The 27,514-nt window shown below is 38.4% G+C and overlaps 2 protein-coding genes across 2 annotated transcripts; both read right to left on the bottom strand.

Annotated features, from left to right (window-relative positions):
- Window positions 1-440: 440 nt before the first annotated feature.
- sec11a (SEC11 homolog A, signal peptidase complex subunit) lies at window positions 441-5,232 on the bottom strand. The gene is made up of 6 exons (XM_085387347.1): window positions 5,054-5,232; window positions 4,510-4,619; window positions 3,404-3,553; window positions 2,955-3,074; window positions 961-1,018; window positions 441-872 (listed from the first exon to the last, which is right to left on the bottom strand). Exons 1-6 carry the CDS (start codon window positions 5,102-5,104, stop codon window positions 822-824), a joined length of 540 nt encoding a protein of 179 aa, XP_085243473.1. The 5' UTR covers window positions 5,105-5,232; the 3' UTR covers window positions 441-821.
- Window positions 5,233-9,862: 4,630 nt separating this feature from the next.
- On the bottom strand, window positions 9,863-26,252 carry alpk3b (alpha-kinase 3b). Its single transcript, XM_085387069.1, has 14 exons — window positions 26,193-26,252; window positions 25,854-26,023; window positions 24,545-24,666; window positions 23,118-23,235; window positions 21,728-22,982; window positions 18,185-20,228; window positions 14,365-14,512; window positions 14,125-14,252; window positions 13,980-14,015; window positions 13,617-13,891; window positions 13,323-13,411; window positions 12,996-13,213; window positions 12,426-12,474; window positions 9,863-12,298 (listed from the first exon to the last, which is right to left on the bottom strand). Exons 1-14 carry the CDS (start codon window positions 26,193-26,195, stop codon window positions 11,983-11,985), a joined length of 4,971 nt encoding a protein of 1,656 aa, XP_085243195.1. The 5' UTR covers window positions 26,196-26,252; the 3' UTR covers window positions 9,863-11,982.
- Window positions 26,253-27,514: the final 1,262 nt, after the last annotated feature.

Here is a 27,514-nt window from a genome sequence, read left to right as displayed (position 1 = left end):
ATTTACCAAACAAGCCATTACACCATTTAATTTGCAACAAAATGTGCGAGCAGCAAATTATCTCTGGCACAGCCCCAGTTTCTCTCTCTCACACACACACAAGAATCAGATGGTGAATTTATGGGGGGTGGGGACACACAAACAAACCCCAAAACCAGAAAGAACTAATTATTTACCATCAAAACTCTTAACTTTCTTTACCAATTCCACATGAAGAAATACATGAATTCTATAGCATTACTAACAATGCTTGAAAACTTTAATGACAACCAGCAACAGAAATACAAAAACTCATTTTTCAAATATTTGAAGAACTCCAAACAAATAGCAAATAAACTGTATAATTTCTTTTTTACGAGAAGGTATAAGATGTTTGACACTGATTTCAACAGGCAGAGGAAAAAAGAAATCACAGAGACACAGAGTAAAATAATTCATAGTGGATGGTAACCAGATTTCATATTTAATTTTCATTCATATTCAGTTGTCATAAAATACTTCACATATTGGTCACATAAGACAATGAATTTAACAGGAAAGAAACGACTGAATTAGTCATTAAGAACGCCGTTTCACTTTCCAAAGATTACAAATAAAGAGCGACTACATGCTAGTTTTAGCCTAATTCCCTCACAAAAATATTTTTAAAGCTTGGATATTTCAAATGTAAACACCCTATCCACATTTCTACAAAATGTTCAAACAAATGGTACAAAAAGCCAGTTGGGTTTGACAAAGTCTAACTTAATTCTGTTCTGAAAGGCATGACTGAGGTTTCCTGGACGTAGTTTATCCTTCTCAAGTGCTGAAGCTTGGGCACCTCACTCCCGATGGACCAACACAAATAGACCCAGCAAGAAGAGCACAGCGTACTGCAGAATTATAGCAGAGGAAGAAGAAATCAGAACACATTCTACATTTTTAAGCCTAAAAACCAGAGATTGTTTGCAGCCAACATACTTTAAACTTGGGGTAATCATTCATGAGGATGGTGACAATTCCGATGTATGGCACAAACCTGGAAATGATTAAAAAGAAAATGCTGTTAAATGTTATTGACACATACTGTAACACAATGTAATCCACATAAACAAAACGTCTAAAACTTCCTTCAATGAATTTTAGAATGAGCAAGTATGAATGTTACACTGGATTTAAAATGCTGTTTTAAGCACTTACATTTACTTGTTGTAGCTATTAAGTGCATAAGCTTCAAAGTCAACAGAATAAACTTCTATATTCAAGCGAGTGGCCTGTTATTCAGTATCGAGACCAACCTAACATTAAAGCTTCCTTAGATGCATTTGTTTTTTAAACCTACATGGACTGTTTTCCTGCTTGTACTGTTCTGGACCACTCGCTATGTAGTATGTGTGTGTAAACTATTCATATTGTTCTTCTGGCTAGATTTAGATAAGGAAATGTGTTAATTAGCTGTCACACAACAGTTTCCTTTTGGATCTTGGCTTTAACCTGGTTCACAAACAACACCTAAAACTTTTCATTCGTTTCCATGTCCAGCAAGAAGTTTTTCAATATTCCAGGATAAGCAGAAAAAAATGTAGCTTCACAATGGGACTTCACCAACCAATAGTGGCTGTTATATTAGTTACATATATTTATAAATATACAGTCCAAGTGTGGAACACCCAATCATCGCAATATAACACAAAGTTGGTGAAAAGCAAACGATACTGATGTCATATGAAGCATAAACCCTTGTGAATTCATTTATCCTGCTTTGATCCAAATGAAAGTGACAACAGTTGCACTCGAGAGCCAATAACAAAGCAGGCCACAAAAACATTTAAAGGTTATGGCCACAGTACATTGCTTTCTCCTTATGGTGTTTTTATGCTCGCCGTGCACCCCCATCATGGGTAGTCACATGCCGATTTTGATCTCACATCACAATGCCTGTGGCACTTTTGCCAAACATGCACCTCGATTTTGTAACCTGGCACATTGTGCCACAGCCGCTGCAGCAGGATTTAGACAACAAGTCTATCACAGTGTTGATTTCCACTGCTACTTTAATTGATATTCCACTACAGAAGCTCAGAGATGCACAGATATACAGAGGGAGATGTTGATTTTGTTGATAAAATGCTGTGCAAGTGTTTCCTTCCAGTTTTGACTTCCTCTCTTCCTATATCAGCGCTTATGTGGCGCTATTGTCTGAGGGGCAACACCTATCATTCAGGGTAATACTGCAACAGCTTCCCGTGCCTTAATGGCAGGCATAAATAAAAGCAACTGTGTGACAATATCGCAGCAGCAAGCAAAGCAACCACTGCGAAGAGTATATCTTAATACCTTATCCATCGAGGCTGATTTCTTTCTAGTTCTGATTTTTTGCTTGTGTCCTTCTCACTACTGGTAGCATAAGATGGTACACGCAGCACCTTTGGGCTGTACAGGTAAACCATCTCTTAGCACATCCATATACATACCATGCAGGAGCAAAAACCTTACAAGAAGGTTTACTGTGTCTTCAACTACAGTCGCAAGCATTATGTAACTTCAATCGAATTCTCTAAGAATATGGCTTCCCAGGCTATCGCTGAGCCTCCAGAACTGGTCATGCTAGATGATGTTGCAGAGAGTATAACATCACCACAACTCTGGACTCTTTCACATCTACACATGTTTATTTTGAACCTGCTCTCACCTGTGACAAGACTAGAGCATCAGTCGACATAGCGTTTTCAGTGGGAGAAATGTGAAATGAAAAGTCATTGTGCAATGTATTGTTTCTAAAGTTGGGGAACCTGCAGTCAACTGAGGCTGAAAAAGTCACTTGGATGAGTGACGAAAAGTTTCTCCCACTGAAAACGCTACGTCCAGATGAACAGAATCAACCTTTTGGGATACATTTTATTGGAGTTATCTGTATCAAATATGTTTTAGGACATCTGTCCTCCTATGCATTTTTTCCCAACCAAAATACTTACCCCCTAGCTCGTCCCACCACATCTTTTTTCTCCAGCCAGTGTTGACCCTGCTTGTACAGCCCTCTGTCATCAACTGCGTTGTTGTCCCCTTTGGTCAAGAACTTAATGTCTCCATTTTCCCTGTGAACAAAGTATCAGCATGATTTTCAGACCGCAGCGTCACTAAATACCCATTTCAATACTGTGTAAGGATGAGGATTCATGTGTGTAATATAACAGAGGCTTCCTAGAACATTAAATACAAAACTGGTGACAAATCAAAGGAAATCCAACAAAGTGCAGCAAGGTGTTAGATCACAACATGCTACATTAATAGCTTAACTTTCTGCTGCTCTTGAGTGCCCCATCCTTTTCACCACATCAGTCAAAATATAATAAAATTCCGGTTTAACAGATGGGAATGGGAATCCAACCTAACAAAACAACACTCATAAAATACACATTCATACTTTTCATGAATCTTTAGTACTCTGTGTACTATTGGGATCTCTCTGCCTTCTATCCTGAAGACAACAATCTCTCCAACTCTGATTGGATCCTCTACCCGGTTGGTCAGAAACAAGAGGTCTCCTCTGTGGAAAGCTGGCTCCATACTTCCACTGAAATACAAAAGATGCCCACATTAGTAAAGCTGGCAACATTTAATTTTTTTAAGTTTGGAATAAGCATTAATGCCTACTTTAAAAATGACAGTTTTATGCTGCATAGCTTATATAAGGTTAAAAATAAATCAAGACACTAGCTAAGAAATTTTTAATTGGGTTATAAAACAAGTTTACCTATGCCAATATGAATCTTACTTACACAGGGTCATAAAGTAATCTGAATCACAGTCATTACCAGCTTTGGCAAATAATGGCGTACATAAAGTGGTAAACATGCCCCTCGCTCAGTCTTGAAACCTGTTGCTGCTATCAGATGTAAGTAAACAGTTAAAATTCTAACTTTCAGCATCTTGATTTTCACTTAAATATACGCTTTACATGATTTGCAAATCATCACATCCTGTTTGAAATTAACAGTTTACACAGCTTCACAACAATGAAACAGTTCATTTAATTCATAAAGAGTATGTTGTCAACCCCCAAAACTATACAAAACGCCATATAAGAAAGAGCTAATAAAAGTATACAGGAAAACTGAGCTTTGCATCCTAATAGGATAAGGCAGTGTTGAGTGTACAGTAAAGCATGGAGAGAGTGAGGGGGGAATGACACATGGTGCATCTGAACTCAGTCTGCTGCACATTCTTGGACAACCATGTGAGCTCAAACGCATTAAAATGTAAAGAAGAAATGTGCCTTTTGAAGGATGTGTACAACTCTCCTAATATGTACTTCAAAAATCATAACGTTACCCACTTCTAAGGTATAAAGCTTAATATCCTTGGAGAATATCATTGTTTTTTTTATCTGCAAGAAAGTCCAATCACCACCATATGGAACATGGTTCTTTACTACACAGAGGAATTTCCTCCAGTTTACACAAACATAAATTATCAGCAGATATTAAAAAGGGACAAGATTTAAAGTAACAACAAAAACACCGAACTCACCTGAGAACAACAACAATAGGACTCTCACTGCCAGTGACAACCATGAGTCCCTTCCAGATCATCAGCGCAGAGGAAACAATCATACCAAAATTCAGCACCTGATAGTAGAGCTGCAAACAAAACGAGGGAAAAAAACGAGTTATTTCAAAATACAAGTCTGCATGCTTAACAAGTATAAACTAGCCCAACTTACTGAACACGGCAACATTGCTGTGCGTTTGTGAATTCAGTGGTGATTCATTTTTAGCACATTCGGCATTTGACTTTTGCTAGCGGTGCTATGACAGTAATGTTAAACCAGGAAACCAGCTAGCTACACCAAAGTCATCTATTTTTATTTTATTTTTTACACGTGGTTAAAATAGGCCCTTCGTAATGCATTAGAGAGGACGAGCTTTAAAATATAAATGCGCATGAAACAAAACACTTTTGATGGCGCAGAGAGGTTGCAACGGTAAAAACGGGGTCGGCGGCTAGTCATCATTAGCTATGAGCTCACTTGCCATACAAAGAGGTGGCCGTGAACTAACGGTCTGGTACCTACCTGCCGCTTATTCATGCGACGAACATCGTCGAGAAAGTCTAACGATAACATCTTTGCAAAACTAGGGTGTAGAAAAAGTCCTAAATCACATTAAAACGTTTACAGTGACGACCATATGGATGCACGGTCGGGCAGTAAAACTTGCATCCGAAACTTCCGGGTGCGCTCCACCGGAAGTCCCGCCCGCGCAACAGTGCTGTGTTGAGGTGTCAGTTCAGGATACGAGACGCGAGCAGAGGGGGGTTTCCAAAAAAGAACACCACACTGTCTGCAAGCGTGCAGCTGGCTGCTGTGTTTTCTGTTGGAGTTTACTGTAGAATTTAAGATATGTCCTGAAAATGAAAACAATGAACATGGACACTATATTGAAAAAAGGACAAAAAAGGACACATCCATTTTTCATTCTCTTTTTTAATTCAAAATGAAATATATACATAACAAATATATACATAGATATATATTATTTTAAATTAGTTAAAAAATAAAAGTCTAGGAAATATATAAATATATTTGCACACTTTGTCCAAATAGAAAATTCTAAAGTAAGGCTCACTTTTGGGGGGAATGGGTGTTGGTTAACTGTGTGGCAGAGCTTTGGTGCTTTTTCACAAACAGCTCACATTTTGACAGATTTCACCTTGCGTTAACCAAAGGAATTTTAAACATCTTCTGTGGGAGAAAAAAAAAACAATAATCAGAACACATCACACTTTATAAACCATGTCTGTGAAGGTTCTCAGTCATCCAGTTCTCGTAGTCTAAGGAGCTTGGAAAGAAAAGCGCTTGGACTTCTTTAAGTTGCTTGAAGACGTTTCACCTCTCATCTGAGAAGCTTCTTCAGTTCATTTTTTAAACCACTTCCTTATGTTGCACACACACATCCACATACCCACATTTCTTAATTATTGAATTCAATATTGCTATGGGGTTGTATTTCTAGTGTTTGACACGGGCCCCTTAGGCCCAGCATCAGGTTGGATGAGTTTGGTGTGGGAGAATGTGACTGGCCCGCTCAGAGCCCCAACCTCAAACCCTGAAAGCTTTTGTGATAAACTAGAAGGGAAATTGCAAGTCAGGTGTTCTTGTCCAACATCAGTGTGTGACCTCACAAAAGCTCTCCTTAGATAGGAAGACATTCCCACAAACACACTTCAAAATCTTGCAGAAAGGCGTCCCAAGAGACTGGAAGCTGTTGTAGGTGCAAAAAAGGGTAAAAGTTTAGAAAGGGCTCTCAGAAAAGCTCCTTTAGTAGGTGTAATATGTAGGTGGCTCAATACTTTGGCTGATATAGTGTATGGCAGTACTGAATGTTAATAATCATTTTCAGTGTCCTGCCTTAGAAGATTTGTGCAGGTTAATTATTTCTTTGGAATAAGATTGATTTTCAATATTCACTGGCGTGTGTTCTCTGCTTCCTCTTTCACCAAATCCTGGCTTATTTCTAGACCCCAATTGCTCTGCTTACATTATCAGTTATGTACTAACTTTGGCTGATATTTGGTTTGTGGACAGGTAGTCCTCATTGAGTTTATAGGATCTTTTTTAGTAGCAATTTCCTGTTACTCATTTGATTTGAAAACCAGCACAATTGGCTCATCAGTGCAAAATCACTACAGAGTTGTGATGTCCTAACCTTCCAGATTGCATCAGAGTCCCTGAGTCATTACTTTCACATTACTGAGTGCAGCTTTAAATGTTCACAGTGCAAACAGCAGCCATCCTGTTTCCACTTGTGATCCAGATGAAGTAAAGCTTGTAAACTGTGATGTACTTATTGTGACTGGGATAGTGTCATTATCTAAACAGCCAACCATAAAATAATCACTTAAACTAATAATTTATTACATTAATTGCTGCCTTAAAGGTGGCTAAAGTTTATTCTGCAAATTAAATAGCAAATGTAATTGCATTGACTTTCCACTGCAACTTTAAATAATGCGTCTCCTAATTAAAAGTGCAATAATGTAACAAAAATGACCAGTAATTATTAACCATTTTCTTCTATCATAGACTACATCTAATTTCCTAGAGGAAGTGCGTTTGACTGAGCAAGTGATAACATAATTAGTGGACACACACGTGAAACCTACAAACATTGCTTGGTTGTTGACTTAGTCTGATAACATGATCAGTAGAATATATGTCACGTGTGTTTGAGCCACAATTAAAAAGCCATTTAATTGTGTTTTTGTTCCCAATTTGTTCCAAAGTCCATTTTAAATTCTGCTTTTTTCCAAATAGGGTTATGTATATTTGGATATGTGTTTGAGTAACACTATTGGATTTATGTGACACATTGTCATCTGATATGTATGCATATTATTGACAGGGCTGATCTCATGCAACTGTGGGGGCCTAAATCTACAATAAAAGGTAAGCTTTAAAAAAAAAAAAAAAGCAAATATAGTATGGTTTGTGCTTATTATGCACAACCTCCAAATGCAGGAAATGCAGCTGTCCAGTTCGCACACACCACAGAATTTAGTTATTCATTAATGTCTGTTTGGCTTCACAATTGGTAACCTCTACAGTAACTGCTTTTGTTTATTCCTTAAAGACCAATGCGACTTAAATTCTGTTTGAATTTATATTTTCGTAAAAGCACAAATTATCAAAACAGACTATTGGACTGAATTTGTTTGTCATGTCTTTACGCTCTGTTACAATAGTTAAATTGTAGTCTTGTAACTACTAAAGGTTAACATTATGATGCAGAGAATGCTGTTGTTCCTGTGTGTTGTTTATTGGTGTTAAAGCAGTCTTCCTCCTTTGAATAAAGGACAGCTTTAATAAGGTGATGGGTTGTTCTTTCCAAGTCATACTAAATATAGCAGGGGTGCTGATTGGTATTGTGAAAATTACATTTAGCTGATTTACTGAAGCCGTTTACCTGCATTCTACAATGAACACGAATATCCCTACAAAACTTTTACATGATATCCCAGGGATGTTGTAGACATACCCTTTGACTCCCTGTTGTCAAAACAGGTTGCTGTCTCCTCTATGTATCATCACTGCTTTCTTGTCTCCAACATACAGTATGTAGACAACATTGATTTTATTTAGATTTAGCCTTTAAGCTCTCCTGTGAGAGAAAATAACCCGAGATATGTATCAGAACTGTTTTGTTTCATAGTCAGAAAAAGCTTCCTGTGATATGGTAGAATAACTCACCACTGGCAGTCAACTTAGCGATGCCACTGAGACCACTGGCAGCCTGCGACTTTTGGAGAACTGGAGATAAAACTTTTTTCAAATGCCAGCTAGTCTGTGGCATTTAGGAATGTGTGATCCTTTTCATATAATCTACCTAAATGGTCACACCCATGATGAACCAGCAATGGTAATTGAGGTCAGTCAGCCACAACAATGTGAGTCAAATAGTCAGCTCTGTAAGAGAGCACGGTCTCTCTGTTTCTGCTTATATCCTGTTTTTCTGTTTTAAACCTATTTTGAACCTTGCACAGCCTGTAAAGAGCATTTTTATTCTTTCACAGGTTTCTGCCAGTGTTCTCTGCTGAAAGTATCGAATGCAAATAAGCTCCTTTGTGATCATCATGTTTTATATATTGCCACATAATAAGCCAGAGTGTGAAAATCAACGCTGCAAATGTGTTTAATGTGCTAAGGATCTGGGTGCTGAGTGTGAGATCTTGACATTAACTCAACATTACGTCCTATTAAGTGAAATGGAACTTCCTTTGGCTTAAATGTGCCAGTAAAATTTCTACAGTTTGTGACTAATAATTCCCTCATTTACTGTGTCATGTCATGAGTATTAATGCTTAGTTCACGGCTAGTGATCGAGCTCCTTATTGCATTTTATCAGAGCTACTCAGTGCACCATGAAGAGCAGTGTCAGTGCAGCTTTTCTCTGTAATTTTCTCACCTCACCCATACTTTTTTTTATTAATGTCTTGTAAGAAACAGTTGGATCATATCATTAGTGCACATCATTTTCTGACGCTGAACAAAGGTACAGAGGTATAGAGCATTGTCAGAATGAAGATGATGTTAATTAAATTCTTAAGCAACATTAATTTTAAATACATTTTTTTCATTCGGTGGCAGTTTTGTGGTAGAAATATGATTATTTAAAATATTTAAAAAATGCTAACTCTCTCAAGTAGCATAAAAATGTACTCAGTAGTTTTAAGCCCAAACAAATGTGACATTAACACTAAGAGACACTTCTCATTTTGGCCCACTACAGCATAATATTCACCTAAAAATTAGTCAAGTTTAAAAGAGACATACTTTAGATGTCCAGTTAAAACAGACAGAGTTTAATGTCAGTGTGAAAGTGTTTTTTCTCTCTCTTAGTTTTTGTCAAGAGCACAGTGATTGAACTAACAGTAGGTGGCAGGAGTGTTGTGTCTTCCTCATCTTGTTACCACGCCTCAGTCACACTTCATCCATGGTAAATTAATAAAGTAATGAATGAAGCAGACCGTCTTCAGTGTCATGTGAACATGATAGCTATTTATTAATCTGTATAGCTCATGGGCCAGTCGGTTCGTTTTTTTTTTCTATTTGACATTAAATAAAGATTTGCTCTTATTGTTAAGATTGTTTGTTTTTCCCCAGCTTGCTGGAAAGTCTTTTATTGCTATTATCCATGCTTATGTATAGTTACCTGTTTTTATGAGGCTATCAAAGACCTTTTTTGTTCATTTCCATGATATAAAGATATATCAGCTGTAAATTACCTATGAATTAGTTACATACTGTAGTTGAATAAGCTTCAAGGAAGTATATTTTACTTGTGTCAAGTGAAAATATATTTCAAAGCTGCACTTAATTGCAAGCTATTATATTGTTTATTAAAATTGTAATGAAAGGTTTCTTTTACAGGCAAATTTGTAATGCAGTACATTCATGGTAGCGTGTAGGAAGTATGAAATGTACAACATAAAGCATCAGGTATTCACACCAATGTCTGTCATCTCTCCCCTCTGGTGACAACCTCTAACCCTCTTGTGCTACTAGACAACATAAGAGGTGACACTAAGTAACACTTTTTTGCATGAATTTAGCTTTCCAGCACTGTTCACACTTATGAGCGAGGCCACCACTTACATCAGCAATGACTCACAAAATCAAATATGATTAGTGTGATGAAGTTAGCCTTTCACGTAGTAAACACACACTGCTTGTGTGATCCTATCAAAGATATTACAGAATGTAATTGCATTTGCCCCTCAGCGGTAGTGTTATTAAACATGCAATGGCCAAATTTGAACACTATCCTGTTTCACAGGAGCCACAGCATTTGATTAGAACACAAAATCATAGACATTACAACACATTTAATGTCAGCACACACTCTTTTCACATTAATGCACATTTTTGCCACCAAGTGTTGTTTATGTTGGATTTTGTACCATCAGTTAGATGATTTACTCATTCCAAGATGTGCTGTATACTGATGCTCCACTAATGTGACTTGAAAGACAAGACAAATATATTATTGTATACATTTTCTGCTGTAGGTAGGAAAAATAAAGCTAAAGCATTTAGAATTTTAAAAACTGTCTTAAGCTGTTCTCATGCTGTAATTAGAAACTTCATGCTTTGATGAGATTTCAAAGAGTCTGCATTAATAACAAGGGTCACTGAGATACAATCTTACTAATCTTTCTAAGTAAAATACATATATGATAATGAGTGAAAGCTGATGTCTGAGACAGAGTGGGATGGCTTTTATTAGTCAGCCCACTCCATAATAGGCACATTTGTAAGAGAGACACTCCAAATTTAAAAGGTACATTTTGGACTAAGACAGAGTCTCAGAACATACAAGATCATATCTTTTATTGTGCAGCCAGTTGCATTCAAATGTGCAATTTCTAAAAATGCAGTGCAAATTACAGTAGCAAGTAAACATGTCAGGTTATAATATAAAAGCACAGCACCGTTAGCCACTGTACAACAGTGTCACGTGAACAGCTGCATTTGGCTTGATATTCCTGAAAGAGAAAACTGGCTGGTTACTCTCAGCCTTTAAAACCTGCATTGCGTGATTGGCTTAATGCATATCCTGTTTCAAATATCTTTTATTAGAAGCAAGTATCACAGTTGTTACAAATTAATAGAACTTATGCCCCCTTTTTCTCTAAACAAAACAAGACAAAACAGACAAAACAGACAAAAAAAAAAAAAAAAAAACACCCACTAGGAGCCCCGGTCCCCCGACTGCCAAAAATTTATATTTTCCCAAGATATGCAAGTAAAGGGTGCCAAATTAGTTCAAAATCTTTCACATTGCCATTCATGGTATATCTTATTTTTTCAAGGTGAAGAGTATTTGTAAGCTCTGCAAGCCACATCTTTAACACAGGAACCTCTTTGCCTTTCCAAAGCTGCAGGATCAGTTTCTTTGCGATGATCAATGCATATGAAATAAACCTTTTTTGAGAATGTTGTAAAAGGTAAGTGTGACCTCCCTGTGTTAGATCAGGTCGATCGGCTTAATGCATATCCTGCTTCCATTTTTCTTCTTGACTTCATTTATGTGACCACAAAAGAGTAAAGTTGAGAATTACACATAGACAACATAGAACACAATTCCACTTCAGTCCAAAGTGTCTGACATTCATATAGGATGAATACACTGACCTGTGAGAGGCATCCACAATCAGTAACCTATGGTATTTGATGAATAGAACAAAAGCTTAATGCATTTCTTTACAGAACAGCTTTAGCCCTAGGATTTGCTACACTAGATAAATGCCTAAGTCCACATTAAATAGCAAGGAATGATGGCTGTTAATAGTAAAAAGTTATATCATTAATAAACATCTTTTCCTGTCTCTGTAAGATTTATACTTTCTAATAAGGTACCAGCAGGCTTCTATCATTCCACAAGCTCTTCCTGGGCTTGCTGTGAATATATCCAACATCTCACGTCTCATTAAGAGATATTTATTCTATGCCATTTTCATTGTTTTGGGAGCATCAGCAGCTTTCTGTTTTGTTGCCATCTTGCTTCCTTCTTGCTCAGTCTTCCTCGACAGTCTAGGGCTACCAGCAGCTTTCCTCCCAGTCTGTGGGCTGGAGGAGCCTGCAGCCATCTTGCGCTGAAGCAAGGGACTCCTGGAGCTCTTTGGCTTTGCTGGTGTCAGCAAAGAGTCCATAACTTTTAGTGACCGCAGGCCAAGTAGACCACAAAAGTAGTTACACTTGTGCTGAGAGACAAACTGTTCAAAAACTTTGGGATTCGCTTCGATAGATAAACCTTGATGCCTGTAGCAATGCAAAACAGAGAGCAAAGCTAAATGTAACAGACATGATTCCTATAAATGTAAATTACCTGTAAAATGAGGTGTTCGCAGTATAATTTGCAGAAACGAACAATTCAAATAATACTGACCCTGTTGATTTGACTGAAATTCCAACACCGGTGATCTTAGTGTCAACACCTGCAAAATGACACCCCAAAATTACTTGTTCATGTAACATAGTCATATTGAAAGATGTACAATTTAAATACCCTCTGCAGTTTTAGAAATGTGAAAGACAACATGCACATTTTCCAAACCTCACAACCTAAAATATATCAAAATAAAATAAATGTCCGTATTGGGCCTGAAAGTATCTGGAATACTGTTGCTACTCTTTCAATTTAAATGTTAAAACTGAAATATCCTTTCATTATTGCAAGCACAATTTTAGCCTATGAGGTCATGTATGTAAGCAATATTTTCTTCAACCAGTTTGAGCTTCATTTGCTCACTGGACCTTTATTATACTGGAGAATTTAACACAAACTTGTTAAATGTGAATCTTGTGATGTGGGGTAAGGTGGGACATAAGTAGACAAGGTGGCCTCTGGTAATTTTCTGTGCCAAACCACAAGACATATTCCAAATTATAGCAAGTACAGGAAAAACACAAACGTATTACTTATTAAATATTACTCTGGCTTCATGTGTGACCATACCTTCAAGTCGAGTGAACAGCAGATTTCCATTGGTCCACTGAAAGATCCAATGCTGCAGGGTACAGCACTTCTGCTCCACCTCAGAGCCAGTCCTCATGTCTATTCTGCCAGTATAGTCCAGGTCAGAGAATTTCTGATACACTCCTGTGAGATCTGTCTCCACTGTGGCGTATGGTACAGCGTTCGCTGGTCGGTACATCAAATAGACTGGAATCACCCTGTTTAACAAAGATTGTCAGGGTGTAGGAGATGCTTAATGGTCCCTGTTGTATAGATAGATATACAAAATTATTATAACTTTTTCAAGAAAAAATAAAGTGTACTCACTCAAGAGAGGGACCAAAGTTTTCTATAACTCTTGTCTCTGCAGCAAAGATTTTACAGTATTCCCGAGCCAAGTTCTGAATTTGACATTCCTGTATGTAGAACATTGGAGAATAGCCAATAAACATCAGCTCCACCTACACCATTTATTCAGTCTTTACTGGATTAGTGCCATAGTAATCCTATTAAGGTGGCAGAATTGACACCTGATCCACTTTAATACGGGAATTGCTGTTTATCGAATGACATATTTATGAAGGCATGAATAAATTATGACATTAGCCCGTTCTTATATACCTGCTTCATGATGTCCAGGTTTGTATCTATAAGACAGCTGTCCTCTTTGCCTCCATAAGCGATGGGGTTGCATACTTTAATGATACATGTGTTACCAGACTCAAACACAGGCTCCAGACCGTAGATGACTTTTGCCCTCCAGACTTTATGAGAACAGCCATCTCCAATATGAGATTCCTTCATCATTATGCGACCAAAGAATTTGTTGCCCCAGACACCAGAATCAGCCACTCCCTTGCTGAATATTAGGGGTGTCATTTCGATTTCCTCCCCAACTGCATTCACAAGTTTTTAATGGTGATAGTTAGAAAAGAAAAGCACAGGAAAAAAAATGTTATCTTAAGATGTGAAATGTCATCTTACCCCCAAGGTCCTCGCGTATGGACAGTCCAGTCAAGACTGCAAAATAATAAGAGAGAATACAGAAAAGTAATCATGTTGCAGACAGGAAATGAAAGGAAAAAATTAAGTATCTAGTATTCCAAAGTTATTTTAAAACAGTACATACTATCTGCACTGAGCAGAATGTCTGTGGAGTCTGTCCCATAGTCATTTGTGATTGAGCATCCGTAAACACCGGCATCTTTGGAAGACGCCTGAACAATGGCAAGATTGACCTGGGCTTCATCCCCTGCTCTTGAAGACATACAATTAAGAAATAATATAAAAATGTTTAAGAAGACCTAAACTTACAGTACATATTGAAAGAATGTAACATATTTCCAAAAAGATCACTCTGAGAACTTACTTTCTTTTAACCTGAGTAATCTCCACCTCATTTTTGTACCATTTAATAGTCGAGTCACTGAGAACGTTGAAAAACTGGCACCACAGTTTCAAGTGTCCAGAGGCATCTGCAAAAGTTTCAGCCCTAATCTTACGGATAACTTGAGGAGCTGGAGAGAAATAAAATTAAACAAACAGACACATTTTTCCACAAGTGCCCAGTTTTATAAGTTTTCCTATACAAATTAAATAGCAAAGGTCTGTTATACAGTGGGGCAAAAAAGTATTTAGTCAGCCACCGATTGTGCAAGTCCCCCCACTTAAAATGATGACAGAGGTCAGTAATTTGCACCAGAGGTACACTTCAACTGTGAGAGACAGAATGTGAAAAAAAATCCATGAATTCACATGGTAGGATTTGTAAAGAATTTATTCATAAATTAGGGTGGAAAATAAGTATTTGGTCACCTCAAACAAGGAAAATCTCTGGCTCTCACAGACCTGTAATGTCTTCTGTAAGAGGCTTTTCTGTCCCCCACTCGTTACCTGTATGAATGGCACCTGTTTGAACTCATCATCTGTATAAAAGACACCTGTCCACAGCCTCAAACAGTCAGACTCCAAACTCCGCCATGGCCAAGACCAAAGAGCTTTCGAAGGACACCAGGAAAAGTATTGTAGACCTGCACCAGACTGGGAAGAGTGAATCTACAATAGGCAAGCAGCTTGGTGTGAAAAAATCAGCTGTGGGAGCAATCATCAGAAAATGGAAGACATACAAGACCACTGATAATCTCCCTCGATCTGGGGCTCCACGCAAGATCTCATCCCGTGGGGTCAAAATGATCATGAGAACGGTGAGCAAAGATCCCAGAACCACACGGGGGGACCTGGTGAATGACCTGCAGAGAGCTGGGACCAAAGTAACAAAGGTCACCATCAGTAACACACTACAACGGCAGGGAATCAAATCCCGCAGTGCCAGACGTGTTCCGCTGCTGAAGCCAGTGCATGTCCAGGCCCGTCTGAAGTTTGCCAGAGAGCACATGGATGATACAGCAGAGGATTGGGAGAATGTCATGTGGTCAGATGAAACCAAAGTAGAACTTTTTGGTATAAACTCAACTCGTCGTGTTTGGAGGAAGACGAATACTGAGTTGCATCCCAAGAACACCATACCTACTGTGAAGCATGGGGGTGGAAACATCATGCTATGGGGCTGTTTTTCTGCCAAGGGGACAGGACGACTGATCCAGAGGTGTGGACTCGAGTCACATGACTTGGACTCGAGTCAGACTCGAGTCATTAATTTTATGACTTTAGACTTGACTTGAAAAAATGTTCTAAGACTTGTGACTTGACTTGGACTTTTACACCAATGACCTGGGACTTGAATTGGACTTGAACCGGTTTACTTGAAAAGACTTGATATTTCACCCCAAATATAAAACTTAACATGCATATTATATAGAGATTGAAAATGTGATGTCATTCAGGGGTAAAACCGCAAAGGATTCTGGGAACTCGTGGCAAGAGGTACTAGCGCACGCAGGCTTTCAATTGAAATCAGTCACACAGCGATAAAAAGAAACACAAAAATGTCAAGAAGCTGTTGTATTATTAACTGCAATAGCCGGTCGCATGACAGCCACGGGAAGCCGACGGGTAAAGAGATCGGTTGTTATCGGATTACGTCATTGAGGAGAAATTGTTCGAGCCATGTTTCCGAAGTAACAAAGACGCGACGGATGGCCTGGATTTCAGCCATTCAAAGATCAAATATAACGTCCCAGAACACTCCAGCTCACAGGTTAGTCTGCTCCAAGCATTTACACGAAGGTCAGTGTTTTTTAGTAGTTAATACGTCATTTTCATAACATAATTGGTGATATAGGTTACAAGCAAGTCTGGCGCTGAACAGAAATTGTCGCGCTATGCTCCTTTATTTATTGTGCATAAATAGTGAATTGTCCTGACACAATATTGCGTTTCGCCTCTGTTATTATGGTACATTGACAAAAACATATACTTTTATTCACAGGATAAAACAGGTTTTTGTATCACTAATTGCCCAGTGCGATTACAGCATACAGTATTATTGTCACTGCTACATTTCTGTGATGGGTACCAGAAATTATTTCCACTACTGATTAATTACCGTTGAGCTCAAAGGTCCTATTAATAAACGGTTAAGGAATGTGTATTTATGACGACGATTTGTGAGACTGGTAAACTTATGATAGGTACGATGGTCTTTCGTTCTACACGGTGCGTTTCAAGGTCCTGCACCCATCCGTCGGTAAACTGTACCTGGGCTTGTTGCAGTGACCTGAAGTTACTAAACTTCATGAGTGTGTGCACTCACTCCAAGAACCGTATAATTATAAATATGCATATAAATATGCTACGATGAGATAGCTGACTTCATCTAACTAGCAAATGTTGTCCAGGCTACGTTGGTGATACAGTTTTTTTTAATATGTATGATATTTTTGTCATGCGATTTTAAAGCTGGTCCTACAACCGCATCCAAGAATAACATGCAGCTTATCTCAGAACTGTCGGTGAAAATTATTCTTGGAGCTAGGTTTAATTGAGCTGCATTTTATAGAGGTGCAATTTCACAATTTGTGTATATTTTCTAAGTTCACTATTTTGTCATGTGTTGAGAAAAACACAGATTTTAAAATTACATGGTCTAATATTTACATTTAGCATATAACTGCAACATGCTTTTTTCCGGGGGTTTTTAAAGACTCGAAAGGACTTGAAATTCAAAGTTTAAGACTTGTGACTTGACTCGGACTTTTACACCAGTGACTTGAGACTCGACTCGGACTTGCCTGACATTACTTGAGACTTCACTTGAGACTTGAGGATAAAGACTTGAGACTTACTTGAGACTTGCAAAACAATGACTTGGTCCCACCTCTGGACTGATCCGTGTTAAGGACAGAATGAATGGGGCCATGTATCGTGAGATTTTGAGCCAAAACCTCCTTCCATCAGTGAGAACTTTGAAGATGAAACGAGGCTGGGTCTTGCAACATGACAATGATCCAAAACACACCGCCCGGGCAACAAAGGAGTGGCTCCGTAAGAAGCATTTGAAAGTCCTGGAGTGGCCTAGCCAGTCTCCAGACCTCAACCCCATAGAAAATCTGTGGCGGGAGTTGAAAGTCCGTGTTGCTCGGCGACAGCCCCAAAACATCACTGCTCTCGAGAAGATCTGCATGGAGGAATGGGCCAAAATACCAGTTACTGTGTGTGCAAACCTGGTAAAGACCTATAGTAAACGTTTGACCTCTGTTATTGCCAACAAAGGTTATGTTACAAAGTATTGAGTTGTATTTTTGTTATTGACCAAATACTTATTTTCCACCCTGATTTACGAATAAATTCTTTACAAATCCTACCATGTGGATTCATGGATTTTTTTTTCACATTCTGTCTCTCACAGTTGAAGTGTACCTCTGGTGCAAATTACTGACCTCTGTCATCATTTTAGGTGGGGGAACTTGCACAATCGGTGGCTGACTAAATACTTTTTTGCCCCACTGTAGGTACTATAAGAACCAGCCTGTATACAGAAAATGAATTCATGAAAAGGAGAAACTTCTGGTTTTGTTAGATTCTAATGAGGAGGTTGTGAATCACGTCTCTCTGATGACCTGCAGCATGGATTGCTGCCTTTCACGGTGTCTTGTCTGATATGGCCAGAAAAGATGCAATAGTGGCTTTTCAAAAGTAGTAAAATACAAAAGTACTAAAACATTTCCTTTGTCTCACATGAGTGAATTCTGATAAAGCATGAGACCTTCAGGCCTTTTTTTTCTTTTTACCTTTGAATGGGTTACGCTTGTCCTTCTCTTCAGGTTTCCTTTCAGTTTGAATCTCCTCAGCAGGCAGCTGGCTGGGTGTTTCTGATGCCATCTTCTTTCTGCTCAAGATGGGTGAACGCCTTTCTAGTAGAGAGGTTTGTTCACCTGTGGGCTGAAGTGCAGATGACCGTCGCAACACGCTTGGAGATACAGAGAGGGCCACAGCAGTTGTGGAAAGCTTGCTGCTCTGCGTAGATGCTTCCCTTTTCAGAGTCTGGTTATCAGTTGCTGATGTGACCTCTGTGGTATCGTCAGGTTTGGCCTTGGGTGTTAGGATTTTGCGGCGAGCCCCAGAGGCCAGCTCTTGTGGAGTAGCAGAAGGGATGGGAGAAACACAGGTTCTTTTCTTCAATGATGGGCTAGGTTCTGCAGTTTGATTGGCTGTGGAGTCTGACGGTAAACCTTCCTTAACCTCCTTGAGAATAAGTGGAAGATTATTCCCTTGAGTGTTAGACCCAGTTTCAGAGGGAAACCTTTCATTACTTTGCAAAGAACTTGTATTTGTGTACTGCTCTTCCATTTTGCACTGATCAGAAACTGTTGTCAAATCCCTTTCATTTGTGCTGCTGAGCTTAATTTCTGGAGTTAACTTTTGCGTGAATTGCACGTCTTTGCCTTGAACATGTTCATCTTTGGTACGCTCCGAATTTACTATATTTGCCTCTTGAATACTTTGCTTCTTATTTGTCACTGTAAGTGGAGACTCAGGTTCCTGACTGGCAGTTCCACATAGATTTGAAAGTGTACTGATCAGTTTGACTTCAGAAGTTAAAGAGGGAAAATTTAGTTTGGGTGTTGTTTGTTGAGAAACAACAACAGAACAATTTTCTGGCTGAACTAGAATTGAAGGTTGGATTTCCTTGCCAATATCCATGGCACCTCCATTATACTTTTCAACACTTCCGTGAAGTCCTGCCATGACTTTATTTGTTCCACTGTCTATAGCAGAGATGGGTGGCATCAAAAGAGCCTGAAGAGGCTGTGATGTTGCACTTTGAGTCTTAGATTGCTCGTAGTCTGTTTTATGAAGTTGATGATAAACCTCCATAAGTGTTGCCTTTATGGTTGTGGGGGGTGACTCGTCAACGCCTTTCTTATTTTCTCTTTTAGGCATGAACTTTTTCACCTCCAGCTTTCTGTTATCTTGTACTAATTCCTGGCGTGCCCTTGCTGTTACACTCTGATTTTGTAGTAAGTTAGAATGGGGTGGTATGTCAGATACTGGATTAGCCAATGCTGATTCAAGAGCTTTTATTTGTGATCTTAAAAGTTCAGCAATAGAAATTATTTTTGTTTCAGGTTTTGAAATTTCTTGAAAACCTTTGATGTGTTCTACTGAGGTTGTGTTCTCTGCGCTTTTTGTTAAGCGCGAGGGAGAGGTGTCATTTATATCTTCCATCAAATGTTTTAAGTCTAAACTAGATTTCTTCACCACTTTTGATATGTGCTCTTTCTGCCCAGTTTCATTGCAAGGTGCATCCACAATGATTCCTCCAGTGTATTTGTTCCTTGCATCTTTGCTCTCTTCTGTTTTAGTTTGTTCAGTCACATTTACAGCAGCAGTTTCAGTTTCCATCTTAACTATCTTCTCATTTGGATTGTCACTCTCTACCAACAACTTAGTGAGCTCTGCCTTCTCATCATGTTGTATTTCTGTCCCTTCAACAGCTTTTATAGTTGTGTTAACTTGACTCTCCAGGATACTGAGCGAAATATTACACCCTAAAGCGTTCTCGCCACTGACAGGGCTTTTGAGGGGTGACTTCTGCACTTTTGTGGAAAGAACTTCATTTGATGCCTTGGAATGATCCCATGCGTCCTGTGTCATTGTGTCAATGGCTGTTTTAAAACCACTATGCAAAAGAGGGGTCTGGATGTCATCTGCCACGGTCGGCCTTTCTATTGCAGTCTTTTGTTGTCGCGAGCTGACCATACACTGGTCTGGTGGTAGCTCAAGGCTGACAGGTGCATCATTCCTGTTCATCTTTGTGGGATCTTGTGTAACCTTGGGACATAATACAAGCACAGATTTTCCAAGCTGTAAATACATATTCCCTTATCCCTGGCTATGCTGGTCATGGATAAACACATGCAATTTTTATCAATAGCAACTGTGTAACCAGCAACAAACAGGGAAAGGAATGAGAAGACCTTAGGACAAAGAGAAATTTATGAACTGGAGAAAAGTTTAAGTGTGTTAATCTGCTCCATTGCCAACGCCAAACAAGAGTTGAGTTTTAGTCGATTCTTGAATTGATAAATAGGTTAAGAAATATTGCTCATCATTCAGTAGACAACTTGCCAATATACTGGAAAACCTCAAAGAAGTGTGATTTCAATTAAGCATAATTAATAAAGGAAAACATAAATATGGTATAAAAGCACGTTTGTGGAGAGGCAGTTATTAAAGTCTGCTAGTGAACTGAACCATGGATGACATAAGCCTTAATATGACCCAATATAGTCTAGGATATTAAGCAATACTGTGCCTCAAAAAGCAGCCTTTAGTCTACACAATCAAGAGAATTACTCTATATTTCTGCTTCTTTCTCTTATCCTCTTTGCAAGTCTGGTATGGGAAGGCCTGTTTAAAATGAAGGTTGCTATCCTGCACGCAAGACTGGCCTCAAAGGAATGCAAATTATTTTAAGTGCCGCTCCAGCCATTCAGTGTTTTGTCTCAGTCATAGGTGCCGTCAGTATTCAGCTATGCAGTAGAGGTTGATGTGATTGCGTAAGCAGTATAAAGACTGACAATCAGTGATAACTTTGTTTCCCAGCCAGTCATTTATTTATTTTTTAATGCAGTGAATTAAAATGACAAATTTTGTTCCTATCACAATTACTTTCATTCAATTGCAAGGAATGATAAAACTTTTAAAGGATGACACTTTTTTGTTTTCTAGAAAAGGATCTAAAGAATGGGATGTGATAACTGATCCAACTCTGCATCATTTTAAGCTGCAGCTGGCAGTGAAATATTGACAGGAAACAGCTAACCAAAATCCATTTGCCAGGATAGTCGGCTTACCGAATAACATATTACATCTCAGCTATTTGATCTGTGCAAAAACATTTTACAAATCTTGCTTTACCCATTCACAGTCTTTCTGCTAAGTTAGACTAACTGAGAGAAGCTTTAATTTACAGACATGAGAGTTGTGTCGATCCCTCAATAAACCAAAGTGTAGGCTTCTTCAAAGTCATTACTTTAACTTTCTGGTAGTCTGCTTATTTCTTGTAATAATGTTTCAAAGAATAATAAAATTGTTTATATTTAAAAATGTAGAAAATCTCACTTTCAGACCTTTAAACTTAAAACAAAATCAGACCCACTACGTCAGTATATCTACTGCAACTGTCAACATGTGCGTCATTTAATTCTTGTGACCCAGTGGGGGATACTTGTAAAAGCTGTAAATAGATTTTGGATGCCTGTGTTAGTGATGGGACTGATTTTGGCAGCACAAAGCACTCATGAGCTCATGTGAAAAGGTTCCCTCACCTCACTTGGCGTGGGTAGTTGAGACGCAGGCCCCTTTTTTTGGCTGTGGCTTGTTTCCTTCTCAGACAGCTGGTGTCCAGCCGGTTTACATGGATGCTGAAATAAAGCAGTCCTGCTGTCACAAGGTGTATCCACTGACTCACTGTGTTCGTAGACTAGAGATCCATCAACTGAAGGCTTTGTCTTTACATCACCATCCATGATTGTTGCGTGAATGTCCTCTTTTAATTTGGTTAGGAGTGTTGATCTAACACTTGACAGTGGCTGTGTTGAGGAAATGTAAGGTATTTGCTGTTGTCTTTTCAAACTTTCTTCTGTACCATTACATCCAATTTTCGGCTCATGTTTTGCAGCATTTTCACCTTCGGTTTTTGACCCAGGGTGGCGTGAAGAAGCAAAAGCAACAGGGGACAGTGGCACAGTGAGTTGCTCTTTCTTTGAAGCCACTGTTACCTCTGTACATATCTTTTCACCCTGTGACGGCCTTTGAGGAAACACTGCCACCTCTGATGCAGATTTCTGATCTTCTTTTATCATGTTTGTCACTTCTGAATGTGTAATTGATGAACTAGAAATAATCTCTACTTCCATAATCTCATCTGAATTCCTCTGGATCTGGACTGACTCTTTACAGGTCAGAGCTGCAGAGACCGAGGGCTCATCTTTCAGCCTTCTCTCCTCAGACACTCTCTCTGCTAGACCATTTGCTTTTCCAGCTTTTGCACTGTTGGAAATTTTAATCTTTTTCTTGATAAAGGGAGCTTTCGTTTGGTGTGTCGTAAAAATCTTCTGGGGAGCGTCATATAAACATTTCTCAGCCTTACTGCCAGTATTATTAACAGGCTCTCCTTTAGATAAACTAGACATTGTGCCATTAGGGATTGGGACTGGCTTTTCTTTAACCTCCTCCCCAGGGGCCCCTTGTAACCTGGGCTTTGTCTCTAGAACAACAGCTTGATGGTTCTCCTCGTTACCATCATCCTCCATTGAGCTTGGTGTGCTAAGAAAAGCCTCCATTGTCGAGCGGCGTTTCCTCTGTGTACGATCGGGACTCATGGTTCGTGGTGGCTCCTGGTTTTCTTTGCCTTCTGCTTCCCTGCGTCTGCTCTCAGCCTTCTGTTTGACCTTGGCAAAGTAACGCTGGTGGATTTTGAACTCATTCATCTCACCCACCTCCAGAACACCAGAGCAAGAAACAATACCTTTACTGTTGATGGCTGAGGCCTGGTATATAGCTGCATCCTCCACAGTGCACCTGGAAATTAATCAATATCACATCAAGCAGCAGTTGTTGGAAAGGAAAAACATTTTAGATGGCAAAGCTATTATTTGAATTTTCTTTATATCTCCTTTGTGGATTTCATCAAACAGCATTTTCAAGTATACATACTTGTAAATATGCAGGGAATGATTTTGTCCATTGTGGAATATTTCATATTTAGGAAGTCCACAGTATCTATCCAACTGCATGTCGTCTTTATACCACGTAACCTGAGGGGCCGGGTATCCTAGAAAACAAAACAAACAAACAAAACTGCAATCATTTGTAAATAGATACTGGAATACCATAGGTCAACAATATAATTTAAACTGAGACATTTTAATATTTCATAACATGTATTAGCTTATTTTGATTTTGATGGCAGAAATATGTCTCAGAAAGTTGGGACAGGGTCATGTTTACTACTGTGTAGCATCTTGTTTCACAATACGCAAAATGTTTTCAATTAATGAAAAGTCTGGACTGCAGGCAGACCAATTCAGCACCTGGAGTCTTCTACTACAAGGCCATGCTGTGTTAGATACAGTGTGCAGTTTAGTACTGTCTTGCTGAGATAAACTGAAAAAGATACAGTCTGAAGGCTGTATATACCTTTCAGCATGCTGACTTCCCAGATGTGCAAGCTGCCAATTGTTGATTTTTGGAAGTGTTTCTGAGATCATACACCTGGATCATGCAAAGCTGCTTCATGGCCTAAAGATCACAGGAATCCAATATTGATGTTCAGCCTAGCCCCTTGTGTAAAGATATTTTTCAGATTCTCAGAATCCTTTGATAATATTATGTATTGCAGATAATGACATTTTTACAGAACTAACAATTTTATGTTGATGAGAATCAGTCTGAAATTGTGCTACAATTTGTGGATACTGTTTTTTGCAGATTGGTGAAGCTCTGCCCAATCTTTGCTGCCAACAAACTGCCTCTCTACTGTTCAACTTTTTATACCCAGTCATGTTTTTGACCACTTGCGAGTTAACCTAATTAGTTTCTTCTCTTTTGTTGCCCCTGTTCCAACTTTTCAAAGATGTTTCTCTGCCATCAAAATCAAAACGAGTCATTCAACCACCCATCCATTTTTTTTTTTTTGCTTTTCCGTGTCAGGGTCACGGTGGGGCTGGAGCCCATCCTAGCCACCAGAGGGAGAGAGGTGGGGTATACTCTGGACAGGTCGCCAGCCTCACACAGGGATAGCAGAAAAACTAATACACATCAAGATTTTTCATTAAACTGTAAAATGTCACAATTTAAACAATTAATGTGTTTTCTATTTTTAATGTGAATAAAACATGGGTTTATGCAATTTGGAAATCATTGCATTTTCTTTTTAACTTAAATTTGACAGTTTCCCAACTTTGTCGGTGTTCAAAAGGTTTATCTTTGTATTATTCTTGTCTTTGACCTTCTTTAAAAAAAAAAATGCAGCATAAGCACAAAAACGTACAGTGCATTGTTTTTTTTTAGATTATTATTTTTGTTTCTTTGTGCTATATTTCAGTTCAGTTGCTCAGATGTATGGAGTAGGCAATGCTTACCTCTAACCACACAGGAAAACTTCACGTTTGAATTTTCGGACACAGCTTTTGACTTCAGGGTAGCTTCAAAGGACGGCTGTGTTTCTTCAGTTAAATGAGCAATCACACTGCAGAGTGTGCTCCTTACAAGAAAATGGAGTTGGTCAGTCATGGTACTTATTTGGATTCATATGTCTTTTATCATTTAAAAAACCTTGTTTATTGGAGTTTTTTATCTGTATATATTGGGCTTGATTGTTTGTTAGTTTTTTCATATCATTTAAAAGAAAGTCCCAAGTCAAAATATATGTAAAATGATGAATGTAAGAACTGAAATCAAAGGCCAAAACAGTTGTGAGTTTTGGAGGCAAATACAATTAACTTGTTTTTTTTTTTTGGTTTTTTTTGGTTTTTTAATAAAATGTTTCTTTGATCTTTCACTACAGTATTCAGTATAAAAAGCTTTACATTTAGCCCATATTTACATTCATTGCATGAAAAATTTGATCGTCCAAAGATATGAATGAAATATGAATATATGAATGAAATGATAAAGGCTTGAGTATTAGATCAGTGTACAGTCAGGTGAGATCATTACGCTTCACTGAATATTACTCATGATTAATAAACAAGGCACTAAATGTTATACAGTTGGTACTATTATTGTTTTGAAGCAAACACTAAACAAGATATTGTGAATATATATACATTTAGCAAAACAATACAGATGGAGAACAGAAAATTAGATTCAGTAATGATTCAGTAACTAAAATCAGGAACACAAATCACTGGTAATTCTTGATTTTAGCTTTGGTAATACACTAGATATGATAAGTAAAGGACATAATCAGTGGTCTCTGCAAAGTTCAGCTGAGGCTGACAGAGTGAAAGTTCCCCTAAAGCAACGATGCAAGATAACTGGCAGATAATGTTACTCGGTTTGTCCTGCGTCAGTAGTTTAAAGAAGAACAGCAGTTTAATCAAATATTACACAAGATTAATTAAAAAGGGGACCTGAAGAGCAACACCTACTTGTGCTATAAACAAATCTTCCCATGCAGACGCTGTCGTGTATCCTTGATGTGAAAAGGGGCCAATGGTGCATAGCTGAGATTGTGCTCTTAATAAGCAGTTTATTTAAACTCTGCCGTCCATGGCAACAACAAACAAAAAAACACCATGCAACACATGCTCATCCCAGGTTAGGTAAAACCCTGAATTATAGATATATTATAGAATAAATACATGCTGGGATCATACATACTGCATGTTCCCAGCAGAGATGGTTCAAGTGGAAGGACAGCACCCTGAGTTAGTCTGGATTCTGTACCTGTTTTCTGGCCTCACATTAGAGAGGTAGCTGCAGCCACCAAGGCGGCCACTTCCATTGACATCTTCCCCATTGGAAGACCGCCAATTCCCATTAGACGAGCGTCTTGTTGTCCTCCATGAAGTCATTTTCCACCAGATATTGTTTTGTTGCCAAGAGAAGAGTTTAAACTTTAAAACAATAAAGTTGTAAAACATTAAAAACAAATGTTGTATATTAAAAACACAATTATTCAGCACAAGAGATGCTAGGTTAAGATATACTTTACATCTTCTGCATGTGCTTATCCAGTAGCTACATAAACAACATTCAGCAGTCTATTTTACACAGTTAACTCACCATACACAAGTTTCATTCCTTCCTTTGACAGACACCCCACAGCAATGGCTTAAGGCACTGCAATTTCCAATCAAACATGAGCATGCGTAGGTTCCTGGACTATTTATAGTTGGCCTGCAAATAGGCACAAGAGCACATCACACTTTCCAAAACTCATCTTTATAGCTGTTTTATAAAGAGGGGGGAAAAAACTCTAATGGATTCACCAAATATATATCTTAAGTAGAGAAATAAATGTAAAAAAAATCAAGAAGATGCTTTAAAAACAAAAACAAAAGAAAAATAAAACAAAACATTTTCCATGTCCAGATCTGTTAGTTCACCAGATACCAGGAAAAGAATTTAAAGAAACATGGTTAAGTCTTTTTTTCTCATTCTGTTATTAGTGAATTACAGTTTCGCAAAGACAAAAAAGATTTTCTCTTTGGGTATCCTCTGTCCAACTTTTTAGCTGTGTTTACAGGCTGTGGTAAAGAATCATTTGAGCCTGTCAGTCAAAAGGATGACGCCTTTAGTTTTGAGTGCATTAACATGAGCAGCACATTCTTACGGTCACGTAGTTTCCTATTTAAAAAGTGTGGCGTTAGGAAACTCTCGAGTATAAGTAGAACATAGCAAAAACAGCTTGAAGTCATCATGCAACAGCATTTAGCCCAGTATTTCCCAGAATCACCTCTTGTAAAACCATTTATATATATATGTTTATTCAAGACAGTGAAGTTTGCTAAGTTCTCAGACATGTATTGTTCAGTGGCTGACAATTGCATTGTGTCCCCAGAGGAAAAGCAGTAGGAATAGAACAGCCTTATATAGGCAGATCCCACTGACTCCCAAAGAGATATGGGCTCTAATCTTCATACAAGGATGCACAGACACATCTACACACACTTTGCTGCACACACACAAACAGAGAGAGAGAGAGGGAGAAAGAGAGAGAGAGAGAGAGCGAGCATTTATGAACAAGTTCATTTAATTTTTATTTATTTAGTCAGACTAATGTGGTTTTATTCTCCAGGGATTCAAGACTGATTCAAATACTTGGCTCAGTCTGAAAACAAAATGCTGGGACAATCTCAATATTAAGCAGAAATTAAATTAACTTGCAAGGCTGATAACTGGATGCATAAGTGACATTAACAAATGTTTTATTTGTCACCTATATAGACTTCTTCCATGATAAACACACTCCAAACCCCCAAACTTGTCTTTGAACTGACTGGCACTGATACTACTACAATGAGTTACAGCTTCCCGAGTGTGTTCGTCCAAGTTCAAAGGTATCAAACTGCATTATCTCTCGGGTTACTACGTATTCTCATCAT

The sequence above is a fragment of the Rhamphochromis longiceps genome, linkage group LG1 (genome assembly GCF_057381845.1).
Source record: "Rhamphochromis longiceps isolate RC_006_pf linkage group LG1, R_longiceps_female_GT1.1, whole genome shotgun sequence".
In the NCBI taxonomy this organism is placed as follows: domain Eukaryota; kingdom Metazoa; phylum Chordata; class Actinopteri; order Cichliformes; family Cichlidae; genus Rhamphochromis; species Rhamphochromis longiceps.
Note: the sequence above shows the minus strand (reverse complement) of the source record. Positions and strands in the feature narration are given on the sequence as shown.